A 14,790-nucleotide genomic window follows, 5' to 3' on the forward strand; every position below is an offset into this window, starting at 1 on the left:
CCCCCGACTTTATTGCCATCCCCATTCCCTAGCCATCCAGGTATCGGCCTACATGTAAACATGGAAGGGGGTGGTCACCTAGATGCAAGACGATGCAGAAGAGATGGCTCTTCACCAGCCATGTGCATTAGCAGGGAGAGCAGGGGCTGATTGGGAACATCAGTAGTGGCCTGAAATGGTATCCGTTGTTACGGGAAAGCCCCACCCCACCCCTTAAAATGCTTGTTTTATGGCTTGGGTTAGTTATGTGTAAGTTGTAAGTTGCTCAATTAATGGGGAGTAGCAAGCATGTCTTGTTTTGTTTTGTGGGGGTTTTTGTTTGTTTGTTTGTTTGTTTGTTTTTATGTAGTTTTACCTTTTCAGCATTATTCCACATTATTTGTAATTTTGGAATGTTTTTGCCCACAAAAATATCGTTTTGTTTTTTTTTTTTCTTTCTGTGCAACATTTCATCACTGTGTGCAATATCATATGTGCCAATGGTGGCAATATATGTATATCAATTAAATATATGATTACTATTTGAAAGCATATGGCTGAATTCCATGTTTATTTCTCATGAAGGAATTGTATGCCTTTATTTGCACACAAAGCTCCATCCTGGAGGAAAATATAGTAAACCAAGGTCTTAGCAGCCTGTTGAGTCAAGCAGTTCACGTACTTACTTTAACTTGAAATCGAACATTGTCCCTGCAAGTATGCCCCTCTCAAGGAAAAGGGTAAACTTGGCTAATGGTTTGTTCAAGGTAGACTGTAAACATACAATGGAGGGTTTTTTTTGTTTCTTTGTTTTGTTTTTTCTTTTGTTTTTTTGTGAAAAGGAAAATTTAAAAAGAAGAAAAAAAATCCCTGGAATCTCCATTTTAGCTTTAAGCTAAGAAAAGGTGCTTCAGTCCAATCCTCATTAAGGTGTATGGTGAACTGTCTTCAGTGGTTGTTGTGTGTAGCACTTTGCTTTCCCAGGTTAATGAAATGCCTGACCAATACTTGTTTAAAAATGATCTCAACAAAGAATGTTGTTCTCTTTTCTGTTACCTCTTTTTATTTAAAAAAAAATGAGGTTATTTGATTTGCTCATTTGGTTTTTGATGCATTAAATATAATTTATGTACATTTGACAAATTATAAAAAAAAAAGAATAAATTTAATTTACCCATGAGGGTGAAAAAAAATCTATATTCAAAATGTATGTGTTTTTCATGTTTCATTTCTTGTTGTGGGATGGGGGTGGGGGAAATCACTGAAAAGTCTGTTTAATTTTTATGTAGTGCTGTCTACAATGTCTGATTATACATTTGCAATGATACTAATTGCTAAAGCTTAATTTTACAGCCTATAAAATGCAAATTTTGCAATGGCGAGTACCTGATGACTCATGTCTTCTTAGAGATTTCTACAATAGTACTGTATGTGTAAAACCAGGCTGTAAAATAAAGCGTTACTTTGTTCTCTGACTATCCCGACTATGCAATTTGTGATCATCTGTATGCAACAATTGCTCTTCTGTGAGTTTTTCTGTTAATCTAAAACTAAAGAAATTAGACTTTATTGATCGTGACCCAACAGAACCTGCACATGTTTCAAGTTACATTTTTGTAATGATTGTTTTTCTTTCTTATTTTTTTTCTTCTTTTTTAATACGTTTGGTGTCAGATTTAAGCTAAAAATCAAAGTTTTAAAAAAGAGCTTAAAAAAGTTGCTTCCAGATGTTTTTAGGATGCGTCTCACTATCTTGAGTTTATAGCTATTTATAAGTAAAACTGATTCCCTGTAACAAGTTGAAGTCTTGGTTTAATTCTGTTAATAAAATGAAATGACATAGAAAATGTTAATTATCATTATGTAAATTCTGAAAATTGGCAAAGTGATAAAGCAGCACCATTTGGGTTGCTTCTAGGTTCTAAATCATGGAGCATAGAGGCAGATTTATTTCTGGGCCATCCACACGCGGTACCTTTGTATTGCTTCAACCATTCTCCTCCTATCAGAAGAACCCACATAAGAGTAAATACAGCATAACGAGCTGGGAGGTCCATTCTCTAGATATGCCCAAAGGTATTTCTCCAGGACATATGTATGTTTGTGCTTTGTTGTTAGTTGATAGTCCCAGCCTGCCAGAGGGGGATGGAGGGTGAAAAAACTGAAGTGGATGTGCTATACCGAGATGGACTCCAGCCCAGATGCCAGCTTACACTCCGACTTTGCTCCTCATCCCAGAATCTACACAGAGAACTGGTCTCTGTCGTCACAGCATGATTAAAGCATCCAAAAAAGGATAAACCCCATTTAATCAAACAAAAATTCTCTTATTAAACATAAAACACATTGTAATGTGTTCTGATGTGTTTAGAGAATCTAGAGAACTTACATTTTATTAATTTTGAAGCATGACCATTATCACATGAGCACTTTGCCACCGCTGACTATAACAAATGGCTTGCTACAAAAGCATCCTGCCCCTCGTTACGTTTTAGGTGCAGGTGTCTGCATGCATTGTATATTTACGCTGTTTTGCAGTGGAAATTTATGGAGCCATGCGGTCAGTGTGCATAAGTGCTTATGCACAGTTTTTATTCAGCTTTCGTTTAGTGCTGTAGTTTAAGGTAGTTGAGCACTGGCTTGGGTGGTGACGTAATCCATGGCAGGCTCCTTTTCTTTTTTTTAAATCGCAGCAATTGCCTTAACCAGTAGAGGCCGCTCTTTACCTAAAAATGAGTGGCTCATAGGCAGAGGAGGACAGTTAGCTGAGAAAATTTCCTCTGGCTTGAATGTGCAAACTATCAGCAGACATGGTAAATTAAACAGCAAACAGTTACTTGCATAATGCTAGAAGGCACATCGGTTGTTTCACATAATGCTAGAGGCTGTGCTAAAGTTTTGGGTAATGCTAAACGCGAACGTTAGCAAATAGCATTTCTTAATTAAAAGGCGTCGCTAAAATGAAAGAAAATACAGGAGGAAGAGAGCTCATTTTTCTTTGCTGTATTTTTTTAAAAATATTATTTGTGTAGAATTATATGTGTAAGCGAAAATGTGTGAAGATGTGGAAAATACGTGTGTTATGAACATGAACGCATGCCTTTCTTTCTAGCTATTTAAAGTGTGAGTTCAACTTCCTGAGACCAACTCAGGAAGTTGAAATGTAGCCTTAAATGTAGCTTTAGTGTGTGTGTGTGTGTGTGTGAGAGAGAGAGAGAGAGAGAGGAAGGGAGAGGGAGGTAAAGAGATTATGGAATGCTGTGATGTCATCAGCTCAGTCATACACACAAAGACGAGGAGGACCCACAGGCGCTGTGACTCCCTCAGCTCAGTTAGCATACTCTGCTGTGGAGCGGCTGTCTACATCCCACTGTGAGTACTTCAGCAAATTCTAACCTTCTCCTACAACTCCCTTTTTGTTTTGTAGCACTCATTTTCTCCACTTCACCCCCTCCCCCCTGTTTTCTTTGGTTTCCTTCTCTGCACCCTGCGGTGTGTTTAGCAGACACCAATCTGTATTCCACCAGTGTGATAGTTTTCAGTCTGAGACGAGCTTTCTTTCCCTCCAAGTGCTGCCTATGTGGTAGCCATTGTTTAACTACCCACTGTGACTGGAGGAGTCCATTTCAATCCTCTTGTTAGACAACCTGGCTCTCGCTGTCCAGTGCTATGACCCAGATTTTTATCCCTCATTACAACCAGACACTGGCCATGTTTTTTTACAAAAGGAAAAAGAGGCGGGGGCCGCTATCTTGTGAGAGTTTTAGAGAGAAACGAACATGGTTTTGGGGAGAGGAAGGAGCAGGGTGGGACACTGATGTCAGATGCAGTCCCATTCCTTTGGAATCTCCTCCCATTCTGGGTAGCAGACTTTCTGTAAAGTGTTGAAATTGGCTTTGGGCTCTTCCGTATTCATGCACGGAAGGACAAGACAACTGCTTTAAACAGATATTTCTAGGAAATAAGAAAAAAAGTTTCTTAAGAAAATATGTAAGACACTGCAGCTTTGAAAATCATGCAAGATGATCTTCACTGTGTGTTTTGTTTTTCTCATAGATTGTGCCAAAGATGACCTCCAAAGAAATCTGACATCTTGATGGGGAAACTGAGCACATTATAGAAAGGAAGCAGGATTTGTGTGTGTGTGTGTGTGTGTGTGTATGAGAGAGAGAGAGAAAGACAGTCTGTATGAGTGAGATAGTACAGCTTGTACAAAAGCATGTGTAGAAAGAGCAAGAACCTTAATTCATGACTTCAAGAGTGACTTTAGAGACAAATAAGAAGCTACAAAAGTCCTCTGCTGACATGAGACCATAAATCATCCTTACACACTGTGCACTACGAGAAGCAAGCTTCAACTGCTTGCCAAGTGGTACCAGGTTAACGTACCAACCATTTGGCCGCCAACATGCTGCAGCAGATCTTAAAGGACATGTACATTGACCCTGAGGTGCTGGAAGCCCTCAACGAAGAGCAGAAAAAGACACTGTTCCTGAAAATGCGCCAAGAGCAGGTGCGGCGCTGGAAAGAGCGGGAGGAGAAACTGGAGAGAGAGGGGGGCGACGCAGAGTCCAAGAGAGCAAAGCCAAGAAAAGGTAACCACACTGAGACTCTTCATCAACAACCACAGCCGCCACCTCACCTTTTTTAACCTTCTCTCTTCCTGTTTATCTCAAACCTGAAGCTGCAGGGTGCAGCTTCAGGTTTTTCAGGCACTCCGACTGTCACGTTTTCACAAAGGTTCCACAGAAAACCATCTGTTCTCTTCTGAGCAAGCGCTTTCAGAGTCCTTGGAGTTGAGATATTTGCGTAGTATGCTGAGAATTACCCGATAGAGCATTACAAAGCTTGATAAGGGAACCACTGAAGCATGTGTACGTTGGCTGTGACAGATATCCTAAGCTTCTGGAGTTTGCATGCTCCCAATTATCTGAACAGCTGTTTGTCAAAACATGAAGTGAGCATCAAAATAAGGTTTTTTTGTTTTGTTTTGGGGGTTTTTTTGGGGGGGGGGTTACAGCTTAGGTCCTAAACTATTGCAGATCTTTATTTAAAGATCTGTTATAATTGCACTTTTTATTAAATGCTTCACCCTCCACAAGGTGAAAATAGTTTGACCGTATGGTCTAATTTCCTTGTCTTCTGAGCCTCATTCACACAGACAGAAACTCTAAATTAGATCATTTTATTTCCAATTGAAACATTGCAATGTGAGGTCCCAGATGTTGCTCATATCTGAAATTCTGTGGTTGATGGCAAATAAATGTCAGAAGAAAACATCCACAGGACAGGAGGAGATGGCAAAATAACAGCCCTGTCGGGAAATTTACAAGTTAAACGAAGAGCACATGTGTTTATCAGAAGCTGACATAAGATATGATTACAAATACTGTCTTTTTCCTCATATTTGGTAAATTCTTTTGCTCAACCTAGGTGGTGAGAGTATGCATGGGAAAAACAAAACAAGCAGAAACTCAGGAAGCTGCAAGCCGGTCGTGAAACTGGTTTGGCAAAATCTTGCGTGTCTGCATTTTCTCTTGTACGTCTTTTGTATTAAGGACTTCTGGAAGAAGGGCGTTGCGTAACGACGCGAACATAACAAATTGTTCTATCACCTTAATCCAAACATCAGAGGCAAAGTTAATTTATTTGGATGAGTGCAGCAGTTACTTAAACTTACAATGATATCACAGCATGACTTAAAGCCAGTTGATGATTGACACAGTGATGTGTTTTGTCTGGTCTTGGTTAATCAAAGCACTTTCTATCAACTGTGGTACAGAGCGAGAGAACAATGCACTGTGTCTTAATGACCAGTGCAGCCATCTCTAGGAGGCTGTAGGTTGAGAACACATGGTTACAACTCTTCTCCACAAACACGGCTTTTTTTTTTTCTTTTTCTGTCTTGCGTGTAGAGGAAATGGTGGATAGTTGATGTAAAAATGTAAAAATAGGACATGAGTCAAGACTCAGGCCTTTAAACAATTAGCAGAGTCTGAAAGGAGAAGTTAGCAGGAAATGTATGTGTTTGAAAAAGAAATGGAGACTTTGATTTTTATCTGGATGGTCTTGTGGGAGAGCTGAAATGCCAAATGGGTTTTTAGCCACAAAATGAAGCTCATATCCCACTCAGCAGTTGCTCCTGCACTTTTGTGTTTTCCATTAGTTTTTGTTTTTCTTTAGTTTTCCGGTTTTGCCTGTCGATTCAGGTTAGTTTTGGTTAGTTTTCCAGTGCAGGATGTGCTTGTTTTGATTTTGTTGTTGTCGCAGGTCTAATTCGGTTTGGTGGCACTTTTGAAATGTCTTATTGTGACAAGGAGCGCACTTGTCAGACTGGAGGATTAAAGAAGCTCACAGAAGTACATTAACACAATACAACAATACAAACACATGACTCACAGTCACATATAAATCCTAGTCCAAAATAATACACACACAGCAGTGCCTTATTGGGCTGTTTGTTCTGACGTCAGACTGAGAGAGACTAAAACTAAAGACATTGCTATTTTTTTTTTACTTTTCTAAGTACAATTTTGTTTCTGGAAGTACTTTTTTGGTTACCACAAGGTTGTCCTCGTGGTAATGAGTGTTTATGTGCTGACTTTGACTTTATGCTGCCCTGTTTCTGTGCCTTTGTTTATGTTGTTCTTAGACTGCTGACATTTACACGAGGCGGGAAAAACTGATTAGAATCAATGATCTTGTTCTTCAGCAACAGATTGTTATTTCAAATACAGATATATTCTGTTTATAAGAAAGTGCAACACATTCTTGGTGACGACAGTGGAAATGCCTCTTGTACATTCTGTCCATAAAATGTAGCATCCTTGTACTCAGATGACAGGGTTCATGTCATGTGCGTCTGACAATTGTTTTGTGGCTTTTGCTGTCAGTTTTTTGTTGGAAATGTGTTTAGAGGTATGTTCTGACGGTTGCGTCATGCTGGTATGCCTCGCAGGAATGTGATCCACAGGGTTGGCTGGCAAAACCAGTTCACTATGAAAGTAACTTCTCAGTGCTCCAAACATAGTTACAGTGATGTGACATATGGACCGATGACAAATTAAAGGAAAAACCCAACTCTTGACGTGTACTTAAATCCAGTGTCTTTGTTTTCTTGGTTGGCTCACTGTGGGTCCATGTTTTCCCCTTACACAGATGGGTGACTGCAAATCAATACAAAGTTGTTTTGAGTGGTCACATTTAGCCTGTGACGAATATCATTTATATTCTGATAGCAGTCTCGACCCCAGGATAACAAGACAGCCCCAGGGCATAAAGGATCAGTGAGTGGGTTGATGAGTGTGAGAATAATGTGCGTTTCAGTTCAGCTTTAGTTATATAACACCAGTTCACAAACAAGTCTTGTATTGTCATTTAGACAATATTAGAGGGAAAGAGAGGGCCTAAAATGAGACTATCCACTATGAACTATGGTGGGGAAGAAGAACCATCTTAACAGGAAGAGACCTCCAGCAGAACCAGGCTCTATGAACTATGGGGTCTTTAAGAAGGCAACCTGAATTTTATGTTGCCTAAAGAGCTCATGTACAGGATGAAAAGCATCAGTTCTAAAACAAGTGTAAGTGTTTGCAGCTTAATAACCTTTTATCGTGTGAGAAAGACACACACACACACACACACACACACAGACAAATATGTATCTCCATCTAAGTAAGCGCTACAAGTCTGTTAAATGTTGTGATCACTGCAATAACAGAGAGCTGCAGTAAAATCAGTGAAGACAAAGCGATAAGTCAGAAGCCGCGAGATAATCACAGGTAACTTTTACTTGTGATCTTTTAAGTGAGCCGCGTTACCATACAACACAATCACGTATATTTAGACTTTTTTTTTTTTTTCAGGCGAAAGTTATATTGCGTTGGAGCCGTCGGACCCCATCTAGAAAGCAAAACAGCAGAGTGAATATAATAAATGAATATAATAAATGAATAAATCATCATTTATAAATCTATAAATTATTCTCCTTGTGGCCTTAGACCACAAGGAAAATCACCAAGACTGGACTGTGATTTAGAATGTCTTTAACCAGCACTACAAGTTGTTATGTGAGGGTCAAAGTATGCTTATGTTGATCACTAGTTATCAATGTTAATAAAACATTTCAGAGTAATCGTTTGAAAAATCAGGGGTGGGCCTTCTAAATAGTCTATTCAATATTTCATCATTTATTCTGTTGTGTTGTTTTGATATAGCCTTATAAGATTTGTAGGCATATCCCACATTCTCATTTTTTTTTTTGACAGGTTCACTGAGGGAAATTCAAAAGCACTTTCAGTTTTGTTTCAGTAGCTAGTTGACTTGTAATGTTTAAGTGTGTTTGTGTTTTTAACAGCCAACAATAAGAGTGTCAGCTGGCAGCTCGGCCGGGATGGGGACGTGGCGGTTGTTGTGATTGGGGAGGTGGATGAGCTGAGCTCCAAATTCATCTGCTCAGGATTTGGAGAGAAGAAGACTCCAAGCCTGCAGAACAACACGAGGTAATACACATTTGTAATACAAAACAGACAGTGATGTTTGTTTTGTTTTTTAAATAATTAAGATTAAAGGCAGAGAACAACGTGTAACAGAAGAATCAGTGTTTCAGTTTTTTGTTTTTCTTTTTGTGTGTGCATGTGTTGCTAACAGACTGTCATTTAAGGAGATTTGGTTGGGTTTTATACGTGACACATTCTGTTTATGTTTTCCAGCCATCAAACTATACTGAAGGACAGAAAAAACACAGAACCTGTCAAGACTGAGAGAGAGAACCTCCTTTCTAAAACGCAACCCGACGTCTCCCTGAATCTAAAGGTGTGTGTAGCTCTCTGTGATCCTTAAAAATCAAATCATTTTGGTTGGAGAAAAAAAAAAGTCATAATTATTTTTTAATATTAAACACTGCTATCGCCTCTTGATTTAAATAAAAACATACACCTAATAAATATGTTAAAGTTGATCAAAACATCGTGTATAATAAAAATGACTGAGATGGAGTGGGCTTTCAGATCGACATAAAATAAAGTTTCACGGTGCTCTTTATCTTTTATCCATTCAACTCAATATTTCCATCTCAATCTCAACACTGTGGTGGAGTCATTTTCACTTCTCATACCCGCAGAGCAGTTTGTGGAAACTTTCCATTAGGTTCTTGAGCATAGCTGGTGAAAATCAATCGCTGCCCTGTTTCTGTGTCAAAATAATGTGCTGATGATTTCTGACCTGGTGATATTTTAGGTGTGTGTGTATGTGCACAGCAGTGTATTAGTTTTGGTGTGTGTGTGTGTGTGTGTGTTGGGGGTGCTGGTGGGTGCCTCCTTTTTTTTTTTTTTTTCCTTTTTTTTTTTCCACGCTATCTCAAAAAGAGATTTGCTGTGTTGTCATGGCAACCATGCACACACTGAGCCACAGCGAGCCAGCGTACACAGTCTCATCTGGCCTGACCATGATGTTTCTCTAAAGCTAAAGCTGCTTGCTGCTCATTCAGTGGAAATAAGAGCCCATCATTGTTTTTCCTGCAGAAACAAAACCACCGCACAGATGTTTTTTTTCTTAAAAGCAACTTTTAATTTGAAATATATTCACACAATTAAGTATTTTATCTCATCTCTATTTCTTAAACTCCTTTAAGTATAGATTTAAGAGCTTATTCCAAGCACTGAGCTCTAAAAGTTGAGGAAGATGACGAGTCGCTATCAGCACTAATTGTGTCTCTTTCTCTCCCAGCAGGGGAAAAGTGAGGAGGCGAGCACTTTACTCCCTCTGCCGGTGAGTTGGAGTAACTGCCTGCACTAACAGAGCTGTGTGCTCTCACACTGCATCATGGCCTAGATCACTCATGTAATGTCTTTGTTAAACCCACAGGTGTCAGTGAGCGAGCATTCACCGCCTACAGCAACTGCAAAGGTATCTGTGAATTAAAGTCATTGCAGGTGTTTTGATCTCATTCTAGCTTTTTGAAATATTTTTAAGAAAGGAAATGTTTGCATACCTGTGCAGAAAAACACTTTAAAAGACATGTTTCAGCAAGGTGCTGTATACGATGTGCAGTAAAATCTCTAGCTCTTTGAAGCACAACCACCACAGAGTGCCTATATGACTTCTTGTGGCAGTCCTACCCTCTGAGTCACAGGAAATGGTGGTTGGGGCCAGCTGTCCCCTCGCTCCCAGCCTCTCTGCAGATCATCTTTCTCCCAGCATTCTCCTTCTCTGTGCTCCCGCTTGTCTAAGCTGCCGCACCCCTCACAGTTCTCTCTCCGGGGAACAGCTGAACTGTCCTGTCCTCCCACTAGCTCCATCGCCGCTCCAGCCTTGTGTCGTCTGGGGAGTAGGCTTGCTATATCCCCTTGCTTTCTTCTGCGTTTATGTGCATACAAGTGTGTGCGTGTGTGTGTGTGTGTGCGCGTGTGTGTGTGTGTGTGTGTGTGTGCAGGTGACACGCTTTGCAAGAACAGCTGAATCACAGAGACAAGGCAGGATTTCTGGACTGCCCTAGAACAGATGGTTGATGAACTTGATCAGGGAATTAAAACGCCAGAGATAGAGAATGCGTCAGTCGCAGATGGATGGGATTGTGGGATAGTCTCCTGAGGTTTGGGCGCGTGAGCTCTCCTCTGTTCCATTTTTTTTCTTCTTCTTTTTTCCCCTCCTCTTTGCCACAGACAGAAATTTCTCTCCCTCACATCTTATATCCATACCAGCCTCTCTCCATTACAGGCCCCAGCACATCTTTGGCCCACCCCATGTGCACATGGCAAGAAAGCATTCACACCTTAGGAGGTTTGGCAAGTGTGACAGCCAAGAATTCACAGCATAAGCCTTTCTTTATAGGATTCATAATTTGGTTGAATGCCTTGTTTATAGATTGAATGATTTGTTCCTGGAGGAGAAAGGAAACGGGGGCGCTTTGGTGATGTGGCTGTTGCTAACGCCGCTGCAGCTTTTCTCCAGTTGATTTAGAGAGCGAAGGAGTCGTCGTGAGGGAGGAGGAGAGAGTGAGATTGTTGATTAAGAAGGCGTAAGATCAGGAGGCAAGATTAGCAAGGCTGCTTGATTTTCAAGTCACCTTATAATTTTCTCTCCAAACATCCTTAAACTCTTAATCAGTGGTCATAGTTCTGCGTGTTTCATTTCGGCACCATGTTGTCACTGGAGGATTCTAATTTAGTGAATCATTTATCCAATGATTTAATCAAACATGACAGTAATTCCACTGTATGTGAATTAGCTGTCAACACCGATCGCACTCCCCGCTTCTCTTTTGTCACTCCTCACTCTGCAGCTCGAGTTGAAGTCAGCCAATGCAACCGAGGAGAAGTCAGTTCCCCAGCCCTCCATCTGCTCCAGGCCTCCCACGAGAGCTAACGCTGTCAAGACGAGACCGGCTTCTGCAAATGCAGCACCAGACTATGTCAACACGAGACCTGGCCTCACAAATCTGAGGCTGGCTACCGCCGTGCCATACTCTTCTCCCGGCAGCGCTGTCAAAATAGACTCTGGCATGACGTCATCAACCAAAGGGAGCCTGCAGTCAAAAGAACCCCAGAAGCCACAGGAGTCACCGGGTGGTAAAGGTGAGTGAATTTAACTCAGAGTTAAAAGTACATGACACATCTAAGGTTGGAGTGAATTGATGACATGGTATTGTTTTAACCCCTGTGATGTACTGGGAAAACTGTATGGTGTGCCATCCATCTTTCACAGTATCAGGTGGGAGGGGCTTGTACCCCTTCTACCTTTTTTATTTTCTCGGTTTTCCTGTAATCCAATAAGCAAAAGCAACCATACTGATTATGATCAGTGTCACCGTGGATAAACTAATCTAGATTCGTGGGAAGTCCGTGATTCTTATTTCTGGCTAAGTTTCATTTGTTGCAGAAAGCCTGGACTCCAGTTTTAAACATATGGGTTTAAAATTGAGTTCACAACATGGTTACTGCCTTACGTGACAATCACCACCGCTCTCTGAGCCAGCCGCAGCTTTTTCTCTAAGAGTAATAATAGCTTTGGAGAGCTGAGCAGAACCAGTCTGAACAAAGTTCATACTAGATAAATTTCTCTGTGCTGCAGCAAGGAAGAAGGATTTATTTCCTGAAACCCAATGTGCTCGCCAAATAGTGCCTCAGCCCCCTGGAATCTTTATGGACTGGCAGAGTAAAAGAGGCCTGCCTAGAGGGGAAAAAAGCAGGGGGAAACGTACGCGACTGGGATTTGTCCCCTTGTAACATGTTGCTCGTGCACACCTGCTCTTTTGATAGCTTCTCTATTGTGATCAGTTTCTGTCAACAATTAATTTGTCAACAGCCGTGGCAATGCAGTCGACATTTGGTGGGACCAAATCTGCTGGATTTGAGGGTCCAATTCTCTCCCCCCCCTCCAAAAAAAAATCTAAATGTGAAAACCAATTTCCTGATGGAAATTGGTGGCCAGCAGGGGTGTTTGCTCTGCTCTTCTCTCCTCTCATTTTTTTGCCTCTCATTCCATCCTCTCCCTAGCCCTTCCTCTCCAGATCCTTTATTCTCCAGTCTTTTCTTCAGAGCGTCGTGCTAAGTTTGTGAGCAAAGACAAAAAAGAAGAGAAAAAATTTTTTTTTGACCTTGATGAAAAATATCATGAAGTCAAGGAAAAATGTGAAGGAGAATTATCTGCCAGCAGTAAAACTAAAATATTAGTTCCCTAGAATGACTACTTAAAACTCAACTTGTTCTTCTGTGTTATTTCATGGAGGCAACATAAATGTGGATAAAAGTGTAAACATATGCCTTTGTTAAGTGGTAATTTAGTAATAACAAAGGATACCAGTCAAAAAATTAAAACAAAATGTTTTCTAAATAATGCCCTATCTATCTTTCTGTGTCAATCTTGGCAAAGGTTGTTCTTCAAAGCTGCATTACTGTGCAAAAGTCTCGAGTCACTCGTCATTTCTTTATATTTTTCTAGGAAAAAGGGAAATGGGTTCAGCAAATTATTAAAATTCATCATTCAAATAAAAGCCTTGAAAGACCTCCAGAAAGCATGGAGAAGTCTGGCTTGTTGCAACCAAAATGGAACGAAATAAGGTGTGAAACGAGACTTTTGTACAGTATTGTATATTATATTAATTTTGTTTCAATTTGGGCTGAGATGAGGGCTTCCTGTTAGGGTAATGTATCAGTGTTTTTGTTTCTCGTTTAGTCTTTTATGGGTCTGCTCCTCCTTTCCTTTTGTGCCAGTGTTAAATAAAATGGGGAGTTTTTTTTATGTTGTAGAGATGAACCAACTTCTTGTTTGAATCTTTCTCGAGTTATCGTTGTAATATCTAATATACCTGTTGGAAGCTCATGTACCACACAGTGACCCAGTTAAGTATAAAAATGGTCATTGTAAGGGTGAAGTTAGCACCATCCAGTGGAAATCAGTGATACTGTAGGGAAAGAAAAGTCCAGTTGAGCAGAAAATCTCATCTCCATAAAGGTCCCTCTGCTGGAAATATGCTCTCCCTACACCACACGCTCACTGCAACATGAACTTGAAGGCTGGCTTCCTCCAGAACCATTTTTTTTAAATTTGGAAGAAACAAAGAAACCTAAATAAAAATCACATTTTTCCTTTCAACGGTGATTGCAGCAGTTTTATTGGGTCAACTTAAGTTTATACCAGGCAGATGTCGACAGAGTCAGTTTACTTTAGAAAGCCATACAACAAAACCAAGTTCCTAGCACCTTAACAGGAACTTCCTCATAGCTGTGTGACTGTCTATTGGTTTAGCCACATGTTTTTAGCATGTCATTAAAAAATGGGTGGGGGGGGGAACAACCCTGAAAATATTTCTTGCCCCCCGCCCCTTTTTTTTCCTGATTATTGTAAACATTCAAGATCATTACAGATTTTTGGCGGTCAAACCCATAAACATGGGTTGATACACTCGTGAGAATGTTGCAAAAAGACAAAGTGTGTTGTTGTTTTGTTTTTCTTGTTTGTTTTTAGTTAAATGTGGATCTGGCTGCAAAGATGTATTGTAGAAGTTTGGTGGCATGTGTGTCTTCACCCACTTTGGTGGTTAGATTAGTGGCTACATCTATGCTCCCTGGGCGCTAGCACAACAGTGAATAAGAGCAAAATGTAGAGGGAAGAAAGGGAAAGGAAACCCAAAAGAACAGCTGGTGTGGTGGGAGTTGAGGTGGGTTGAACACAGTGCTGAATAAATGTGTTCGACTCCGGAGCAAAAATACTGACACAGTGTCTGTCCTTGACAATGGCAGGAAGCTTGTTCCAACAGGAGGAGGAGGCCAACAAAGATGAGGCTCATGCCTCAGCTGTTTTCGTTTGAATGCGGGTAATGACAAGGGTTCATGCATCCTGAGCAGTTACCGTGGCTCACGCCTCGCTTTCCCAAAGAATAACTAACTTTGTATTAGTGACAGTATAAATTTGGATTTACAGCTACAACGAGGAACATAAAACTCTGAAATCTAACACTGGAGCATTCACGCTGTAAATGTTTTACACAAGTAGACTGGATGTCATGACAAGCCAGTATGGTTTAGGCTAACCCAGGAAGATAAGACGAAATCCAATTTAAAAGTCTCAGGTTCTGGATATTGACAGGATGCCGTTATCCCATCTCTGATAAATTTTAAATGGCTTAAAAAGATTAAAGGTTTTACATTCGTCAGGTAAGAGGTTGGGTAAGAACAAGAGTATCCAAGTCCGTGTATCTCGACAAAAGCAAAAGAAAGTCTTGCTATACATGGATCGAGTTCCTGGATCCAAGAGGATATGAACGCAGATCAGTTTGTGATATTTTCTTGAAAACAATAAGACATTAACCCC

General features: G+C 40.4%; 1 protein-coding gene across 2 annotated transcripts in view; it reads left to right on the plus strand.

Annotated features, from left to right (window-relative positions):
- The first annotated feature begins 3,199 nt into the window (after positions 1-3,199).
- Positions 3,200-14,790, plus strand: part of LOC102212917 (SH2 domain-containing protein 4A) — a 15,692-nt gene continuing 4,101 nt past the window's right edge. Inside the window, exons 1-7 of one of the 2 annotated variants that reach the window (XM_005735394.2) lie at positions 3,200-3,351; positions 4,036-4,574; positions 8,336-8,480; positions 8,691-8,793; positions 9,706-9,747; positions 9,844-9,885; positions 11,261-11,552. In XM_005735394.2, coding sequence (XP_005735451.1) covers positions 4,388-4,574; positions 8,336-8,480; positions 8,691-8,793; positions 9,706-9,747; positions 9,844-9,885; positions 11,261-11,552 — 811 coding nt within the window. In that variant the 5' untranslated portion in view covers positions 3,200-3,351; positions 4,036-4,387. The remainder of the gene's footprint in view (positions 3,352-4,035; positions 4,575-8,335; positions 8,481-8,690; positions 8,794-9,705; positions 9,748-9,843; positions 9,886-11,260; positions 11,553-14,790) is intronic. The other variant, XM_005735395.2, reaches the window with a different exon arrangement.

Source organism: Pundamilia nyererei, unplaced genomic scaffold, assembly GCF_000239375.1.
Source record: "Pundamilia nyererei isolate P.nyererei 1_Seehausen unplaced genomic scaffold, PunNye1.0 scaffold00064, whole genome shotgun sequence".
In the NCBI taxonomy this organism is placed as follows: Eukaryota; Metazoa; Chordata; class Actinopteri; order Cichliformes; family Cichlidae; genus Pundamilia; species Pundamilia nyererei.